This window comes from Nomascus leucogenys, chromosome 20 (genome assembly GCF_006542625.1).
Source record: "Nomascus leucogenys isolate Asia chromosome 20, Asia_NLE_v1, whole genome shotgun sequence".
In the NCBI taxonomy this organism is placed as follows: Eukaryota; Metazoa; Chordata; class Mammalia; order Primates; family Hylobatidae; genus Nomascus; species Nomascus leucogenys.
In genome coordinates this window covers 60,232,989-60,250,170 of record NC_044400.1, presented here as the reverse complement: position 1 = coordinate 60,250,170, position 17,182 = coordinate 60,232,989, and the positions used below count along the sequence as shown (strand labels likewise).

Here is a 17,182-nt window from a genome sequence, read left to right as displayed (position 1 = left end):
TTAGATCTCAGTAGCTTTACAATATGCTTCTTATTTGAATGGCATTACAGTTGGTTCTCTTCATTAATAATTGAAATGTTTTTAATTTTCCTGGTCATTCTACCCTCTGCTTGCCTGGCTGAGGCAAAGGAAATCATTATCCTTTTCTCCTTTTCTTCCAGTTTGTTTTTACTTTCCCAAGTTTCCTCCAGAGCCATCTGCCCACTTTGCCATTCCCCTTCCATTGCCACCCAAATCCGGACCACTTTCTAATTGCGTCATTGCATACAACTAGATTATTGTATTCCACTCCAGGAAGCTGTTGAACAGAATCTTTGGCCACTGCCTAATTAAAGAACTTCCTTCCTTCCGCAGCTGCAAAGGAGAGGCTGATACCTCTGCGGAAGAATCAGGAAGCCAGCTTAAGAGATTTTCTTTAGGTGGCAGGCAAATAGACTCCCCTCCTGCAGATCTTCATATCCCCTTCATTATACCCCAGGCCAGAGAAATTTCCATCATGAGCATTCCTGACCGCCAAACCTCTGGCATCCCACGCTGATTTCTTTCCTAAAAATACACAGACTCTCACTCCATGGGGAAGAAAAATGCAACTCTGCCATTTCCAGTGTGCTCCCTGAAGGCTGATGATGGCCGAGAGCAATTCATCACCACTCGTGCTTTCAGGTTTTGAATTTTTCCTTCACAGATCTCTTCTTGTTTATCTGGTGGACAATGTGACAAGAACCAGATGTGTCTCAACCTCAACATCCTTCCCATAGCTATGCAGGGAGAGAAATAACCAGACCAGCTAGATATCCTCCTTACAACAACAGAAAACTATTCAAAATTTCTGGACCACTTTCAAGAGTGGGGCCTTGCATGTAAAAAGAGTGGGGCATGTAATTGCATGTTTGTTCATTGTTAAATGGACCAGTTGATTGAATGGTGTCTATTCAGTGTGATCTTTCCTCTGGCTATGCATTTTTTTTTTTTTTTTTTTTTGAGACGGAGTCTCGCTCTGTCGCCCAGGCTGGAGTGCAGTGGCGCGATCTCGGCTCACTGCAAGCTCCGCCTCCTGGGTTCACGCCATTCTCCTGCCTCAGTCTCTCCGAGTACCTGGGACTACAGGCGCCCGCCACCAAGCCTGGCTAATGTTTTTTGTATTTTTAGTAGAGACGGGGTTTCACCGTGGTCTCGATCTCCTGACCTCGTGATCCGCCGCCTCAGCCTCCCAAAGTGCTGGGATTACAAGCGTGAGCCACCGCGCCCGGCCCTGGCTATGCATATTTTATTGCACTTTTTACTTTGTCTCAAGGTGCTGCCAAATTCAAAATCATGCTAGAAATGAAAGTCTTTCTCTGGGAGAGTATAGCAGGGTGTCTTAGAAAGAAAATACAATGTCTGCTGATCAGAGGGAAAGTTCTTGCTTTGCCAGTCCCTATTGGATAACCATGGCGGGCAATTTATATAGTTTTCATGTCTATTTCCTTCTCTCTGAAATTAGAATAATACCTGCCCTGCAATAAACTTCAGAGCAATTTATGAACAAACGAGGTGAATACTAATGTGCATTGGAAAAACATAAAGCTTTGCTAAATGTAAGGTGGCCTTACCATCCACTGTCCAATAACACAGTGCTCTTCATGTCTAAGATTTATTTTTACAGTCTTGATAATAGACTCATTCCCGACCCTATGAAGTATGGGGACAAGCCCCCTTTAAGGAAAGGCCTTAAAGCCACATGGCTGCACAGAGGGTTCAGTCCAGGAGCCTAGCCACAGAGTTCATAAAGAAGAAACAAGCTGAGCAGACGACCATCCAACTGGTGATGGGAGGGAAAGTAGAAGAAAGATCTGCCCCCTCCTTCAAGCTGATCTCCACTGGGGATGGTCCACATATTTCTCTGCTTTGCATTTTTGCTGTTGCTTGGTTGGTTTTTTGTTTTACATTATTACTGGAATAATGCTTCTTGCAGAAATTGTTTAAAACTTCAGGGATTCTTGGGATGGAGCAGTAAGATTAATGAAGCAAAGATTTCGCCACCCCGTGCCAAGAACATCTATGCTCCTTTAGTAAGTTGGCCAGAACAAATATCTCCTCCCACAGCACAGGCGCTCTGTAGACTGCAGGCTTTAGTCTTGTATAAAATAACACAAAAAAGGAAAACCCGATTGCAGTTGAGTGGGTCACCCACTTCTCACACCCCACCCATCACCTGTTTAGGTCTTTCTTTCACCTCCTAATTCCCCATCTGGGCTCAACAGCTCTCCCCATCCTAAGCCCGGCGTCCTGTGTTTCCTGGTTTCCCAGAATCTGGCAATGTGACCAGAATAGTGAGTGCAGGGGGTCAGTCGCTCATTTACCCTCAGAAATACAGCTGGGAATGTGATACCTCTCTGCAGTGGCAACACTGTGAAGAGATGCCACTTTGCCATCCCTACAGGTGGCTGGAATTGGGAACATCACTTTGATCTGGCATAGCTGCTGGGACTGTCTAAATATCTCCTACAGTTTGCCAAGTACCCATTTTTCTGCCCAGGTTTGTCTGAGGGGTTCCATGCAACAGAAAGAATAGCTTGCCATCTTTAGGGCTGGAGGAATGGCAGAGCTCTTCCCCTTTCAGCTTCCAATGGGGGGACCTGGGCATTTGTAGCCTGTTCAAAGAAACCAAGAAGGCAAAAAAAAAAAAAAAATGCAGAAGAAAAGTAATTTGCACTTAAAAATGAAAACAAACCACTTTTCTCCTGTTTGCTTGGTATTTTGTAGAAGTTTCAAGTAACAACACTACTATGTGTGGGTGAGTTCGTTCATTAAAATCCGTGGTTTCTGAGGCTGGAAGCCTCAGCCTACAGTCCCAGAATGTACCCAAGAGTGCTGATGTAACATCAATGCTTCATTCTCTGAGCGCTATTTATTGTCTCAATCTTCATTGCTTAAAGTCAGGAAACAACAAACACATTCATATTTGTGGCAAAACATCTACCTACTCATGACATGGCAAATACTCATTTTACAATAACAATACAGTGCAATATGATCGTGCTACTTTCATGGCTAGGAATGAAGTTGTTGGGTATCTCTTTCAGAGCTACCCCTAAAGGCATTCACTTTGTATTCTCTGAAGAGAACCAGCTAACCAGGCGGAACATCCACTAAGAATCTTCCACACAACCAGACCCCAGGAGCTTCCCTATTGCCCATACCAGAGAGGCCCATTTGGAAATACACCGTCTGGTCTCTTGAGCACAGACCTGGAGTGTGGGGTTCAGCTTGGCTGGCTCCAAAGCTGGCCCCTACTGATCCGCCTGAGATCCCCAGCCTGCACAGGCTGATTCCACTGCCAACACATGGCCCCCAGTGAGCATGTGGGTCCTGGGGGGGTTTCCTTTGGTAAAGTACTGGGAGAGGAAGGAGTCTTCCTATCTGAGTATCTTGGGTTGTGATTTGGTGTGGGCTGCACTGGCAGCTGCAATAGCAGCAACTCAACAAAACGGGACTGTTACACAAGCGGGGCGGAAGGCAGGTGGGCTGGCAGGGAAGTTGGTATTCGATTACTTGAAATATTAAGTTGTCCAGAGGGCAAGGACATGCACAAATCAAAGGGCCACCTCTAGGTTTCAAAGCACGTTGAGATCTGTATAAAGTCCCCTTTGACTTCGTAAAATCTCACTTCAAAAATTCTACCGAATGCTCATCAGACGGAAATAACTGTTTCATCCCTCTAAAGGATGAAATGAAAAGCACCATTCAGTCTTTGGCCTATCTGCTGGTTACCCACAAACTCAATGGGTGGGTTCCGAGAAGCAGATGAGCCATGAAGAGCATCAGACAAGCATTACTGCTCTGGCCACCACCAGGGTCAGCTTTGAACCATAAGAAAGAGGGAAAAACTTCTTTGAGTCGCTCCTGGGCCTACAGCCTGTGCTGGGTCTAGACATGTGTCACCAGAATATTGTCTTTGTGGCAGAGGAAGCAATGTCAAACATTAAATTGTTAACATATCCATGACAAGCATTCATATGAGCCAACAAAATCACCAAGGTTCTGCTATTAAGGAGGATTCAGGAAGACTGGGCATTACTTTCAGGAAACTGGGATGACTCAAAATAGCACTGCTGAGTGTTACAAGATTTTTAAACTAATAATCAGCAAATCTTTTCAGCTGACTTTTGGCTTTAAGAGTTCTTACCAAAAAGATTGCTAAAATGGAATGAGAGGGGCTCAAAGTTTGTTTTTTTATTTCATTATAAGAGCTGTCCCATCTTATCCAATTTTCTTCTCCCTCATTAAAAAGGGGGAAAAAAAGCATATTACATTTCTAGATGATAAGAGTAAATGCTGTACTCTTTTCTCAGAAATTACAGGCTTTAAGATGTTTTTTTAAATGGTAGAATGGGCATGTCATGCAGTTAGCCAATAAACGCAATCCCTGATTAAAATGTGAGTTCTAAAAGTTTGAAAACATCTATTTCAGTGCTTTTTGATTTCAGAGCTCTGAGCCTGACTTTGATTTGTTTGTTGATTTTTCTTGGTCCTCTCTTGTAAGAGCTAATGCTGCATGTCTTTTAGTTTCACCCACCACACCTTCACAAACTTAAGTCAACAATGATATGTTCAAAAATCTTTGTTTTCCCTTTGAAACTGGACGCAAAAAAGAAATCTCTCCTGTCGGTGGAGACAGCTGTGAATGAACGAGGCGCCTGCACATAAATCTCCTTAAACTTTTTGAATAGCTGCTTCTCTTTATCCCACTGGTATATCTGAGAGAATGTATAGTCACTCCCCAGGGCCAGGTAGTGATTATCTTTAAAAGAAAAGGGCTGCAAGGTCATGGCCCCTCGGGATGGAAGAGCTTGGATCTCCACAAACTGCTTACTGTTCCACTTCATGACCCGGGAGTCCCCGATGAAGCGGGTAAGGGAAAGGTAGAGGATATTGTGCATTCGGAAGCTCTTCACAGCCAGTACGTCCTCCATGTTGGGGATGTCACCATGGGGGACAAACTTCTTAGAGCTTTTATTCCACTGGAGGATGATGGGGACCTGGGAGCGGCTGGACAGGATGAGATGCGATTTTCCATCGATATCAACAAACTCCGCATCCGTGTCCCTGAACCACTCATGCAGTGACTGGTAAGAATAGAATCCTTTGCTGTTCCATTTATAAACTGTGGACAGACCAGCCTTCGAGCTGTCTGCGATGACAAAGAACGTCTCGTCGTCGATCTGAAACAGCTCGATGTCATTGGGCTTGGAAATGCGAGAGACCTCTATGTCTTGGAATTTGACAAATTTGGTCCAGCTCTCGTCGTATTTGTAAATGTGAGAGCCGCCGAAGAGCTGGGCTACCACCACAAAGACCTGATCATCGATGAGAATGGCCTTACAGCCCACGATGGACTGACCTGTGCTCCAAAATAAAGGAGAGGAGATTAGTGCAACTACAGCTAAAAACGCATCTCCATTTGTGCTCTTATACACTGCTGGTGGGAGTGTGAAATGGCACAGCCACTATTGAAAACAGTATGGTGATTCCTTGAAAAATTAAACATGGAATTACCCTATGAACCAGCAATTCCACTTCTTGGTGTATACCCAAAATAATTGAAAGGAGTGACTCAAAGAGATATCTGTACACCTAATGCTATAGACCAAATGTTTGTGCCCTCTCCAAATGCATATGATGAAACCTCATCTCCAGTGTGATGGTATTTGGTAGTGGGGCATTTGCGAGGTGATTAGGTCATGGGAGCAGAGTCCTCAGGAATGGGATTAGTGCCCTTCCAACTCCCTCTGCCCTTTCACCACATAGACACAGCAAAGAGGTGGCCAGCTATGCAGTGGGTTCTTGCCACATACCAACTCTGCCAGTGTCTTGATCTTGGACTTTCCAGCCCCAGAACTATGAGAAATAAATTTCTGTTGCTTATAAGCCACTCAGTCTATGGTATTCTGTTGCAGCAGCCCAAACAGACTAAGACACTTACAACATCATCCTTCACAATAGCCCAAAGGTGGAAGCAACCCAAGTTGCTTCAATGGATGAAGAGATAGACAAAATGTGGCATATACATAAAATGGAATATTATTTAGCCCTAAAAAGGAAGAAAATTCTGACATATGCTACAACATGGATGGACTTTGAGGGCATTAGGCTAAGTGAAATAGCCAGTCACAAAAAGAGGAATACTATATGATTCCACTTATATGAGGTACCTAGAGCAGTCAGATGCATAGAGACAGAAAGGAAAGGAGTGGTTTTCAGGGGCTGTGGGATGGGGGAAATGAGGAGTTGTCATTTAATGGCACAGAGTTTCAGTTTTTCAAGATGAAAAGCGTTTGGAGGTTAGTTGTACAACAATGTGAATGTACCTAACGCTACTGACCAGTATACTAAAACATGGTTAAGATAGTACATTTTGTGCTATGTGTATTTTGCCACAATTAAAACAATTTTTTTTTAAATTGTTTAAAAATGTGCTTCCATAGAAATGGCCGCATGAGGTCATCAGGGCCTCTGGAGTCCTCAGAGGCAGGCATACAATTCAGGAAACTCACTAATGTACCAAGGGAATTATCATCATGCTTTCAAATAAAGCTACATTAATTAGCTTGATTTAGCCATTCCACAATGTATACATATTTCAAAACAACATTTTTATACACAAATAGATACAATTTTAATTTGTCAGTTAAAAAAATGTGTATCCTTGAAAAAAAAAAAGTATTTCCTGACTCCATATGGCAGAAGGAGGCAGTTAAACAGGCTTCTCCTGGGGCAGTGGGGGGTCGGGGGGGGTAAGGGATGGTGAAAAGGCAGGAATGAGGTCTCAGAGGGAGGAGAAAAAGATTTCTGAGTGTTCTTGAAGACATTTGGGCTCTTTTGATTTCCAGAGCCAAAGGAAGCCAAGTGGAGGCAGAAAGAGTAGGGTTAAACCTTATGACACAGACCAGGTGGCCCCGCACCTTGTAAGCTTTCTGACCCTGTGCCGGTTAACCCAACTCTCTGTGCTCAAGTTCCTCATTCGTAAAATGAGATTGAAGATGCTGCCAGCACTGATCTTACAAGTGACTGTGAGGATGAAATGAGATCATTCATGGCAAGCGTTTTTAGCATGGAGCACTGGCACCTAGGGGGTGATTGATCATTAGTGGCTATCATTATTGGACAATTGAAGCAATTGTCACGATAATCACAAGCCCTTGCCCCCTAGTGCTTGCCCATAGTGGGCATGCATAAATATCTAAAGGAGCAATCGTCTGATCTAGCTCAGGCGTCATAAAACTAAGACTTTGCAGAGACAGGGGATCATTTTCCATGGTGACTCTCCTCTCTGGCTCACCTCCCACCATCTCTTCTCACCCTGCACCCAGATGCCCCCCAGACCTCCCCATTCCAGAAGACCAACCACTAAGCAAAGGACCACCTACAAGACCACTGATCCTCCATCTAGATCATTCAATTAAAGGTTATTTCTTTCCTTTAATTTTCTAGGCAATTTGGACCAAAGTGAATTTGGCCAGAATCCCAAATTCTAAGGATGATTCCATTTCTATCCTAAGGATTGGCCTTGGGGGCTGACACTGGGTGGTTTTCAGAGTGGCATTTACTTTTCTCTTTCACCATTCTGGCCTTCCTGCAAGGACCTAATCCCTTTTCCATGTTTAAAACTAATTATTGCATTGTTTTTCCCTGAGGATATGTGTGTTAAATGTTTACCAGAGCAAATTTTGAAAATACTAAGAGGTAAAACTTAAAAAGTGTGTAGGTATGACCAGGCACTATTCTAAGCACTTTACATGCATTTACTTATTTAATCCTTACAACAACTATATGAGGCATATACTATTCTTAGCGTCATCATCATCCCCATTTTATAAAGGCTAAAACTGAGGCACAGAGAAGTTAAGTAATTTATTAAAAGTCACACAGCTAGTATGTGGTAGAGACTGAGATTTAAATTCAGATAATTTGGCCTCAGTCTATACTCTGCTACCAAAGAACCAAAAAGCACAAAGAAGAAAATACAAACCAGTTGTACTATAAAAGTGAAATAACCCTTAAGATCTTGATATATTATTTAATTTTTAATCTATGCACATATTCAAATATTCTTTTTTTAAAAACTGGGGTTGATGTTATCCACAGATATTTTATAATCTACTTTTTTTTCACTTGGCGCCCATGCTGTGAACATTTCCTCATGCTGATGATTCTTCAACAACTTGATATTGACACTACACAGTATCCCATTGCATGGATGCACCATATTTTACTTAATTAATGCTCTACTGTTGGGCATTGCTATCATTTCTAGCTTCTCCTTATTGTAAAATAACATTTCCTTTAAAATATTGTTAAATAACATTTTGATACCATCTGGCAGTGTTCTCAAGTGTAAGAATTGCTGGGGCAAATGTTGTGCCCATTTTTAAGCTTTTGGGTTTTAACTGCCAAGCTGCTCTTCAAAAGCGGCATTGATTTCCACCCTGCCAGCACTAATTGAGAGTGCAGGCTCCTCGTCCCCTTCTTGAGCACCTGGCTATGGAGGCCACCGCCCCCCAGAAGCATCCTAGAGATTTGTCTGTCACAGGCAAAGGACTGTGTGAAACAGAAGGAATTCCTTTCCTGGAGATGCTCTGTAACATACTCTGTCCAGGTTAGCATGGAGTTGTCAGTAGCAGACAAATCATTGTGTGTGTGTGTGCGTGTGTGTGTGTGTGTATGTGTATGTAGGAAGAGGGATTACAGGTTGGAACATACTTAGCCTGCAGAAATCAAAAGGCGAACAAAATAAACCAAAATTGAGAAAGCTGAGATGAGGCATAGAGAGAATAAGGGGAAGCGAACTTCAGGGTGAACATGACCATGGGTTCCTCTCTCTCCCCTGAGGCACAGGGACAGCTGGAGCCGTCCCTTTGGCAACATGGTCACCAGGCCTGCAAAGGAGGAAGTGCATGGATTGAGAAAATCCTGCCCTGCCTTTGTCAACTTGGGGACCACCCCATGGCCAAACAAGATGTCAAATGAGGTATGCACAGCACAGGGACGGAGAATGGTCCACATTTACCTCGTGCTTCTTGTAGGCAAGTAGCACCTAGGGCAGTGTCCTTGCCTACCCACGTGTGCTATAGGCCTTTCCCTCATGCCAGGCTCAATGCCAGCTACCGAGAGACAGCTCCTCTCCTCCCTCCATGGAGCGATCCCCCTTCCTTCTGTAGCACCACCTTCTACCTCCTTCAGGGAAGTCTGCTGGTCTCTGCATTCCCTACGCTCATGCAAGTTGTGGAGCAGTTTTAATGGAAATCAAAAAGTTAGAGTCTGTGGGGGGAAAAGGAGGCTTGCTCCTATTTTACCCCCATTAAATCCTTATAGTATTGGCCAGACACGTTGTCTCACACCTGTAATCCTAACACTTTGGGAGGCCAAGGTGGGTGAATCACCTGAGGTCAGGAGTTCAAGAACTCCATGGCCAACATGGTGAAACCCCGTCTCTACTAAAAATACAAAAATTATCCAGGCATGATGGTGTGTGCCTGTAATCCCAGATACTCAGGAGGCTGAGGACAGAAAATCGCTTGAATCTGGGAGGTGGAGGGTGCAGTGAGCTGAGATCTGGCCCCAGCTACACCCACTCGGATCGCACTGACTTCCTCCCCACCAGCTCTGTGGCCTCCATTGGGTCCAGGCCATGCTCGCTTGCCTGGATTCTAGATTCTTGCCATAGCCTCTTAGCTAGCCACTGTGCTTCGACCTTTGTGCCCTCACTCCAAAAGGCTATGTTTGACCCGGTAGCTGGACACAATCCAGCCTCTTAGCCAGGTACCTGCATCCTCCTGCCGCTGCACAAAACCCTCCATGGCTTTGCAGGACATTCACAGGAAAAGCCAAGTCCTTCCTAGGACCTGTGAGACTCCATGATCAGCCTTTCTGACTTTGGACTCATCAACTGCAACTCCCCCCCTGGCTCATCTGGCTCATGCCAAACCATCCCCCTGGATGTTCTTCAAACAGGAAAGATGCTCTCCTGCCTCTACCTTTGGACTTGCTGCTCCCTTTGCCTGGAATGCTCTCCCCCCTCTTCATGGGAACCAATCCCTGCAATCCCACAGGTCTTATTCAAGTAGCACCTTCTTGATGAGGCCTCTCCTGGACCCTCTACCCAAGCCTTCAAATCCTCCCACACACAGTACTCCACATCTTCCTTCTTCACTTTATTTCCCCTCCTTAGTACATTTCTGTCTGATGTGTTTTTTTAAATACTACAATTAATTTTACAATAATTATTACAATACGAATATTCTTTCTTATTGTCTCTTTCTCCCATTAGAATGGGAACTCCTGAGGGCAGAGGTTTTTTTGTTTTGTTTTGTTTTTTTGAGATGGAGTCTCACTCTGTCGCCCAGGCTGGAGTGCAGTGGCACGATCTTGGCTTGCTGCAACCTCTGCCTCCCGGGTTCAAGCAATTCTTCTGCCTCAGCCTCCTGAGTAGCTGGGACTACAGGCGCCTGCCACCACGCCCAGCTAATTTTTGTATTATTAGTAGAGACAGGGTTTCACCATATTGGCCAGGTTGATCTCAAACTCCTGACCTCGTGATCCACCTGCCTTGGCCTCCCAAACTGCTGGGATAACAGGCATGAGCCACCATGCCTGGCCAGAGTTTTATCTAGTTTATTCACTGCTGTTTCCCCAGCACCAAGAACATGCCTGGCTCGGAGTAAGTGTTCAAGAAATCTTTGAGAACGAATGAATAGATTTAAGAATGCCACCAGCTGCAGTATATCAGAAGGGCAGGAGTTCAAGACCAGCCTGGCCAACATAGTGAAACCCCGTCTCTACTAAAAATTAAAAAATTAGCCGGGTGTGGTAGCAGGTGTCTGTAGTTCCAACTACTCAGGAGGCTGAGGCAGGAGAATCGCTTGAACCCAGGAGGTAGAGGTTGTAGTGAGCCGAGACTGTGCCACTGCACTCTAGCCTAGGCAACAGAGCGAGACTCCATCTCGAAAAAAAAGAAGAAAAGAAAAAAGAAAGACAGGGCTGTCCTACCAAGGTCAGCCTGGGACAGAAAACCAGTAGGACACAACCATGAGAAAACCTGGGCTCAGCCCTGAATAAACAGTGGGTGACTGGACACGCCTAAGCCTTGACCTCATCATTTGTAAGGTTTTGAAAAGGATGGCAGCTTTGAGAAGCACCCACTCTGTGCACTCAATCCTCATAGCCTCCACCTGAGGCACATCCACCCCCCATTTCCCAGATGAGAAAACCAAGCCTCAAAGGCACACGTTCTTCCTAGACCACGGCAGAGCTGGGAGTACAATCCATGTGCATCAGTTTTCAAAACCTGAACTCTTTCTAGTATGTATGCCTCCTCTCTCTAAAGAAGAGAGCTTTTGTCCTCTAACCTATGGGCAGGTGTAACTCCAAGGGCTGTTATGAGCTTCCAATGGGATAAACTAGGCCCTGGCGCCTCAGAGGCTCACCGTCAACATCGGCATTGGAACTTGTTCAAGAGCAAAGCTCAGCCAGGAACGGTGGCTCAAGCCTATAATCCCAGCACTTTGGGAGGCCAAGGCAGGAGGATCCCTTGAGCTCAAGAGTTTGAGACCAGCCTGGGCATCATCGTGAGACCCTGTCTCTACAAAAAATAAAAAATTAGCTGGGTGCAGTGGTGTGTGCCTGTAGTCCCAGCTACTTGGGAGGCTGGGGCAGGAGGATCCCTTGAGCCCGGAGTTCCAGGTTGCAATGAGGCAAGATTACATCACTGCACTCCAGCCTGGGTGACAGAGTAAGAGGCTGTCTCAAAAAAAAAAAAAAAAAAATCCAAAAAAACCAAAAAACAAAAAACAGCAAAGCTTCACTCTGTTCCCATCTCCTACCAGAGAGGAGGAGAAAAGGCAGAGAGGCCAGCTCATCCTCCCCTCCCCTATCTTCCATGTCAGGATAAAGGGGGAAGCACAAAACCACGTGGACAGGGACTCACTTCCTCATCTCTCTTGTTCTTGGCTTCCACAGCAGGTTCACCTGTGCTACTCTGTGCTGAGTCTGCACTTCCAAGAGCGTTACTCTCCGGAAGGTGAGCTCAGCACAGGGAGGCCAGATGGCCCGACGGTGGCCAGCTCATCTGAAATGGCATCACTGGAGCATCCGATGTACATCTCACACCGAGATACACTGTGAGATAAGGCTCATTAGCAGCTCTCCCTGCCTCCCCACACCCCTGTACCTTCTGGGAAGCCACTTGGTGCTTCGGAGACTCTTAGGAGCCTCCCAACCCAGAAATTCTTGCTTCTTGCTACAACAGTAAAACACTGCTCTAAGGCCACTTCAGGAACCTCTCAAGGAAACCCTCTCTTGGGGTGATAATCAGACCTTTGTGGTACTGTTTACACAGTATTGTTATCAGATTGCACGTTGATAAATGAGGAGTCGTTCAAAGGTTATTTCAAAAGCAAGTAGACAGTCCACATTTAGTAGGGCTAAGGCACTGGGATCCCATGATGGCACTGAAAGAAGCGTTAACTAATTCATATCCCAAATGCCTAATTTAGGGATCCATTTATTCTTATTTCGCATGTACTTACTAAAAGAAAGCAGTGATCACTAGGACTTGGCAAAGGGCACTAGGAACAAACTATAGAGTATGTGTGTGTGTGTGTTTGTTAGCATATTAGTTAACAATCAGCTTAATGAAAGTCAAAGCATCATTTAGCTGCTACAAAGCTGGTGCAGATTTGGGCTCCCATACTGCTCAGGACAAGGGATTCTCAGTGTGACTTCTCACCACTACTAGAAAATGCCTCCCACCACGTGCAACCCATGAATGATCATCAATAATAAGCAGGATCACTACCTGAGGTTTCCACTCTCCCAGCAATGGACCACACCAAGACAAAGACTGGAGAGACCCAGAGGGTAGGCTCTAACCAGGTTAGAGAGCCGAGCTCTCCCTCAATACAGAGGACATTCCTCCTCCCACGAGCTTGCGGCAATGCTGAAATTAGTTCAACACATCTCATCAAAGCCACAACACACCTGTAATGTTGTCATAGCTCCGGAAATTCATTTCAATGTGGTCCCACTCCAGCACCATGCAGTTCTCCATGCTGGGCTGCGCGATGGCCACGTACACATCGTTCTTGGAGTTGAACGTATCCACTGAAACTGACTGGTAGGGTAAAGTCTGATGAACAACAAAATCTGGGAATGGGGTTTAAAAAGAAAAGGGTTCATAAAATCTCCTGCAGGGATTATCAACCACCATCAACTTTCCGGCATCCCATCAGCTCTGAAAAGGACTGGGGAGGAGGAGGAGGACAGGAGAGATGCAACACAAACATCACAGCGTATTTTACTCTGGGACATTCCAGAAAGAGTCCTGGCTTGCACAGGATTATCAGACAGAATGCACAGCTTCTAGTACAGCTTCCTGTGGAGAAACAGCTTCCCGAGTTTGGCTAAAGGATCTCAGAGTTTTAAACATATTTGGTGAGACTTGGCTTTCAAAGTGGTGAGACGGACAGGACGCTGCACAGCAACATTCTCAAAACTGCCGTGCAAATCACTCTGTGACAAGCGGGGGCTGCGGTCCAGTGAGTTTGGAAAATGCTGCACTTCCAGCTCTCTCAGAACAGCCCCTGTAGGGAAGAAGTCTGTTTTTTGTTTGATGTGGTGCTTCTCCAACTTATCTGACCCTTTATCTGCAGTTCTTATAAACCCTAGCTTAGGATTACCTGTCAGCAGACAACCCCACTGCACGTTCAGAATGAATGGTACACTCCCCAAATGGCACACTGAACATTGGAAACCAAACCAAACCCTCTGCTACAGTCTCAAGGGTATTATGGTTCCTACCCCCTTAGCCTAGCACAAAGTGAGTGCTCAATACATGTTACCTTTTAGAGGTGCCCCTCCCTTCATTCTGGGGGCAGAGTAGGTGCTTACTGAATACTGATTGGCTAAACCAGTGTGAGTGGACTGGCCTTGCTTCTCAGCCCACTCTAAAGACTACAGGGGAGGGGACGGAGGCTGAATGGTGCATGAAGATGTGGGGAGAAGGAGAAGAAAAGAAGAGGCTGCCTTTGCAGCCCAACAGGCAGGAGGTGACTGAGGGAGAGTGTGGACAAGTGGCTCTAGTGGACGGGGTACCTTCCCATCCCCAAGTCCAGAGTAGGACATCCTGGTGAAGGGCTGGGGCTCGGAGATAAGATAAACTGGGCTTCTAATTCAGGATTATTTCAAAAGCAAGTAGACCGTCCATATTTAGTAGGGCTAAGGCACTGGGATCCCATGACGGCACTGAAAGAAGCACTTTTAGTTACATGACCTTTGACAAGACAATTGAGCCTCAGGTTCTTTTTTCACCTGTAAAATGAAGGTGGTGTCTATTTCATGAGGTTGCCGTAAAGACTAAATGCAAGAGTACATGTAAGTATATACTGCAGTGCTATGGTGATCACTCAGTACTTGACGTACGCAACAATGATAGTATTCAGTTGCCTACTTGAAGACTTAGGGAAGAGTCACGGCTCTCCCTCAATCCCCTCCCACCACCAAAATAATAGTTGCTTGGTCAAAGATAAATAAACAGAAAAAAGTGAACCTCTGTTCACTCCTGTTGGCACTGGCAGTGCCAACAGTGTAGAAGCCAGAAAGCATGTGTTCACTGTACAAGACTTTGCTGGTTTCTGTGTTCACACGTAGACAGAGAAAGGGGAAATGGCAGCAGTCATCATGTGCTCCCTCTTCTGGGGATATAAAAGGACTTGGAGAATACAGCTGCCTTCTTTTAATTACAACCAAGATGGCTATAAACTCTTCTCCTACATCTCCGGTTGCATTCGACTAATCCGAGTCTGCCAAAGGTTCTAAGCACTCCCGTGATGCCCATAACTCACTCACCTCCTCCCTCCCATTAGCCTCCGTACTGCACTCTGAATTCTCAGAAACATGAGCATTTGCTTAAAAAGGCAGGCTGTTTAAAGTGTAGACTAGAAAGTTTCTGTTTTTATTGAAGAATCCCAGGATGAAAAGGAGCTGTCACAGTGCAGAGCATTTTACAAATCTAGCCTTTCGTGGCCCTGTTTTAATCTATTTTCCCCATACAGTGGTTTCACAATATTTTCTATATACTATCTGGCATAACACAGATTGTTAAATCATCTGAATTACAAATCTAACTCTTAGTAGAAGACCCCACCCCACCCCCCAAAAAAAGGGAGGAGAAGGAGGAAGAAGAGGAAGAGAAGGAAAAAAGAAGAACGAGGCCAGGCAAGATAGGCAAGATGGCTTGTGCCTGTAATCCTGGCAGCTTGGGAGGCCAAGGCAGGAGGACTGCTTGAGGCCAGGAGTTTGAGACCAGTCTAGCTGACATAGCAAGACCTTCTCTTTACTAAAAATTAAAAAAATTAGCCAGGCATGATGGCGCATGCCTGTAGTCCCACCACTCTGGAAGCTGAGGTGGAAGGATCAATTGAGCCCAGGAGTCTGAGGTTGCAGTGAGCTATGATTGTGCCACTGTACTCTAGAGAATGAAAAGAAAATGATTGATGCATATATGTTTGTGGGTATCAGAGAAGAGGACCAGAGGAATTTGAATATCTTCTCCCACCCCCAGTTAAATTTACTTCTCACAAACAGCAAAAGCACGTTCTTGTGGAAAGATCTCAGAAATACACATATTGATGTGACATCAATTTACTAGTGTTAAAATATTAATGGCACTCTGCAAAAAGAACTGCCACTTCCATTCACACTGGATTAAGTTCATGATGTCAGTGGGACTTACAATTTAGGCCTTTCTCCCAGTGGAATCAACAGATTTTTACATAGCTATTTATAGCACTTGCAGAAAATAAATTATACATGACGCCGATCCTGCTGGGAGAGAAACTGCACATTAATGCATTATTTCTCTTTGCATTTTCATCAGCCCTGAAAAGGGGAAGCTAGCAGGACAATTAGGATGCAAAATTCACTTCCTCTAAGGAATTTAGTGAATTACCCACCTAACACAAGGAATCATCGGTAGGTAACAGGGACTTTTGAGATGGTTAAAAATAGACTTGAAGGGGAGGGTTCAAGAGCTGATTAATCTAAAGACCTGAAACAGCCCAATGGTGGCTTTGTGGTATCAATTACACTCCTTGGCCAAGGAATAGAATGGTAACAGTACCTTCCACTCTCTGGGAAAAAAACAGTGAGACAGGAGAAAACTCACCCCTTTTCTGAAAATTTGAGTTGAAAAGGAAAACAACCGTATCCAGAAAATGTGCTTCTTTCTAAACCTTTGGCAAGAATACGATAACTGTACCATGAACTCTCGAATTTGACTTTCCATTTTCCCTCCATTCTCATTTGTTCCCCCCACCCCACGCCCCTACTCCCCATCTAGCTTTTAATGAAGCAACAGAGGCTGAGGTTTGATCTGAACAGAAGATATCAACCCCGAACACTCAACAATTTGTTGACATAGTTCTTACATGGCAGGGCCTATATTTGGGGGTGGGTCACAACTTTGTTGTACCATTTTTTTCCCCATGGAAGAAACTATCAGCAAAAGCCTCATCTCTGTTTGTGAGTCTTAAAGGGATAAAACCATAGCAAAGCCAGAATTATCATCTCCCTCTCACCAGAAAGCCTAGCGCTGACTTTCTAAAGTTTAGTAGGAAGCTTGTTCGTGAAGACAAATACTGCATAAGACAGAGAAGGCTCTAAGATGTGTTAAGGCCTCTTGCTGCTCCATGTTGGGATGAGGACAGGTTACCTCAGTTCCAAGCTACCACCATTCCAATAACAATTCTCAGAGCCTGGATCACTTTCATAACCATCCCCAGGGCCCTAAGTTCAGAAAATATGCTTTCTTGTAGAAATTATTTCCTATTCCCATGGCCCTCTAGCCCATTACTTCCATCAGAGATTAGCTAAGTTTCTCCACACTATGGCCAGGTGTGAAGAGAACAATGGAAAATCTGCAAATTTCACCTTGGCGTTTCAAGAACTTTCCAGAGAAAATGGAGAAAAGGTAGTGAGAAGTCTCAGTGAGCTTTGGTTTAGCTTTGGTTTAATTCAATTTAATTTAATTTAGCATTTAATGCCAAATAGTCTTGAATGCCCAACCTTTTTGTGCAAATGTTATCGACTACGACCTCTGATTTATTGCCCTTGCCCTAAAATACAATAAATTAACCTCCTAGTGGCC

General features: G+C 44.8%; 1 protein-coding gene across 1 annotated transcript in view; it reads right to left on the bottom strand.

The window, feature by feature from the left end:
• Positions 1 to 2,859: 2,859 nt before the first annotated feature.
• The window catches only part of LGI2 (leucine rich repeat LGI family member 2), a 28,788-nt gene continuing 14,465 nt past the window's right edge, over positions 2,860 to 17,182 (bottom strand). Inside the window, exons 7-8 of the mRNA XM_030801277.1 lie at positions 13,018 to 13,182; positions 2,860 to 5,383 (exon numbers count right to left, since the gene is read on the bottom strand). Coding sequence (XP_030657137.1) covers positions 4,566 to 5,383; positions 13,018 to 13,182 — 983 coding nt within the window. The 3' untranslated portion in view covers positions 2,860 to 4,565. The remainder of the gene's footprint in view (positions 5,384 to 13,017; positions 13,183 to 17,182) is intronic.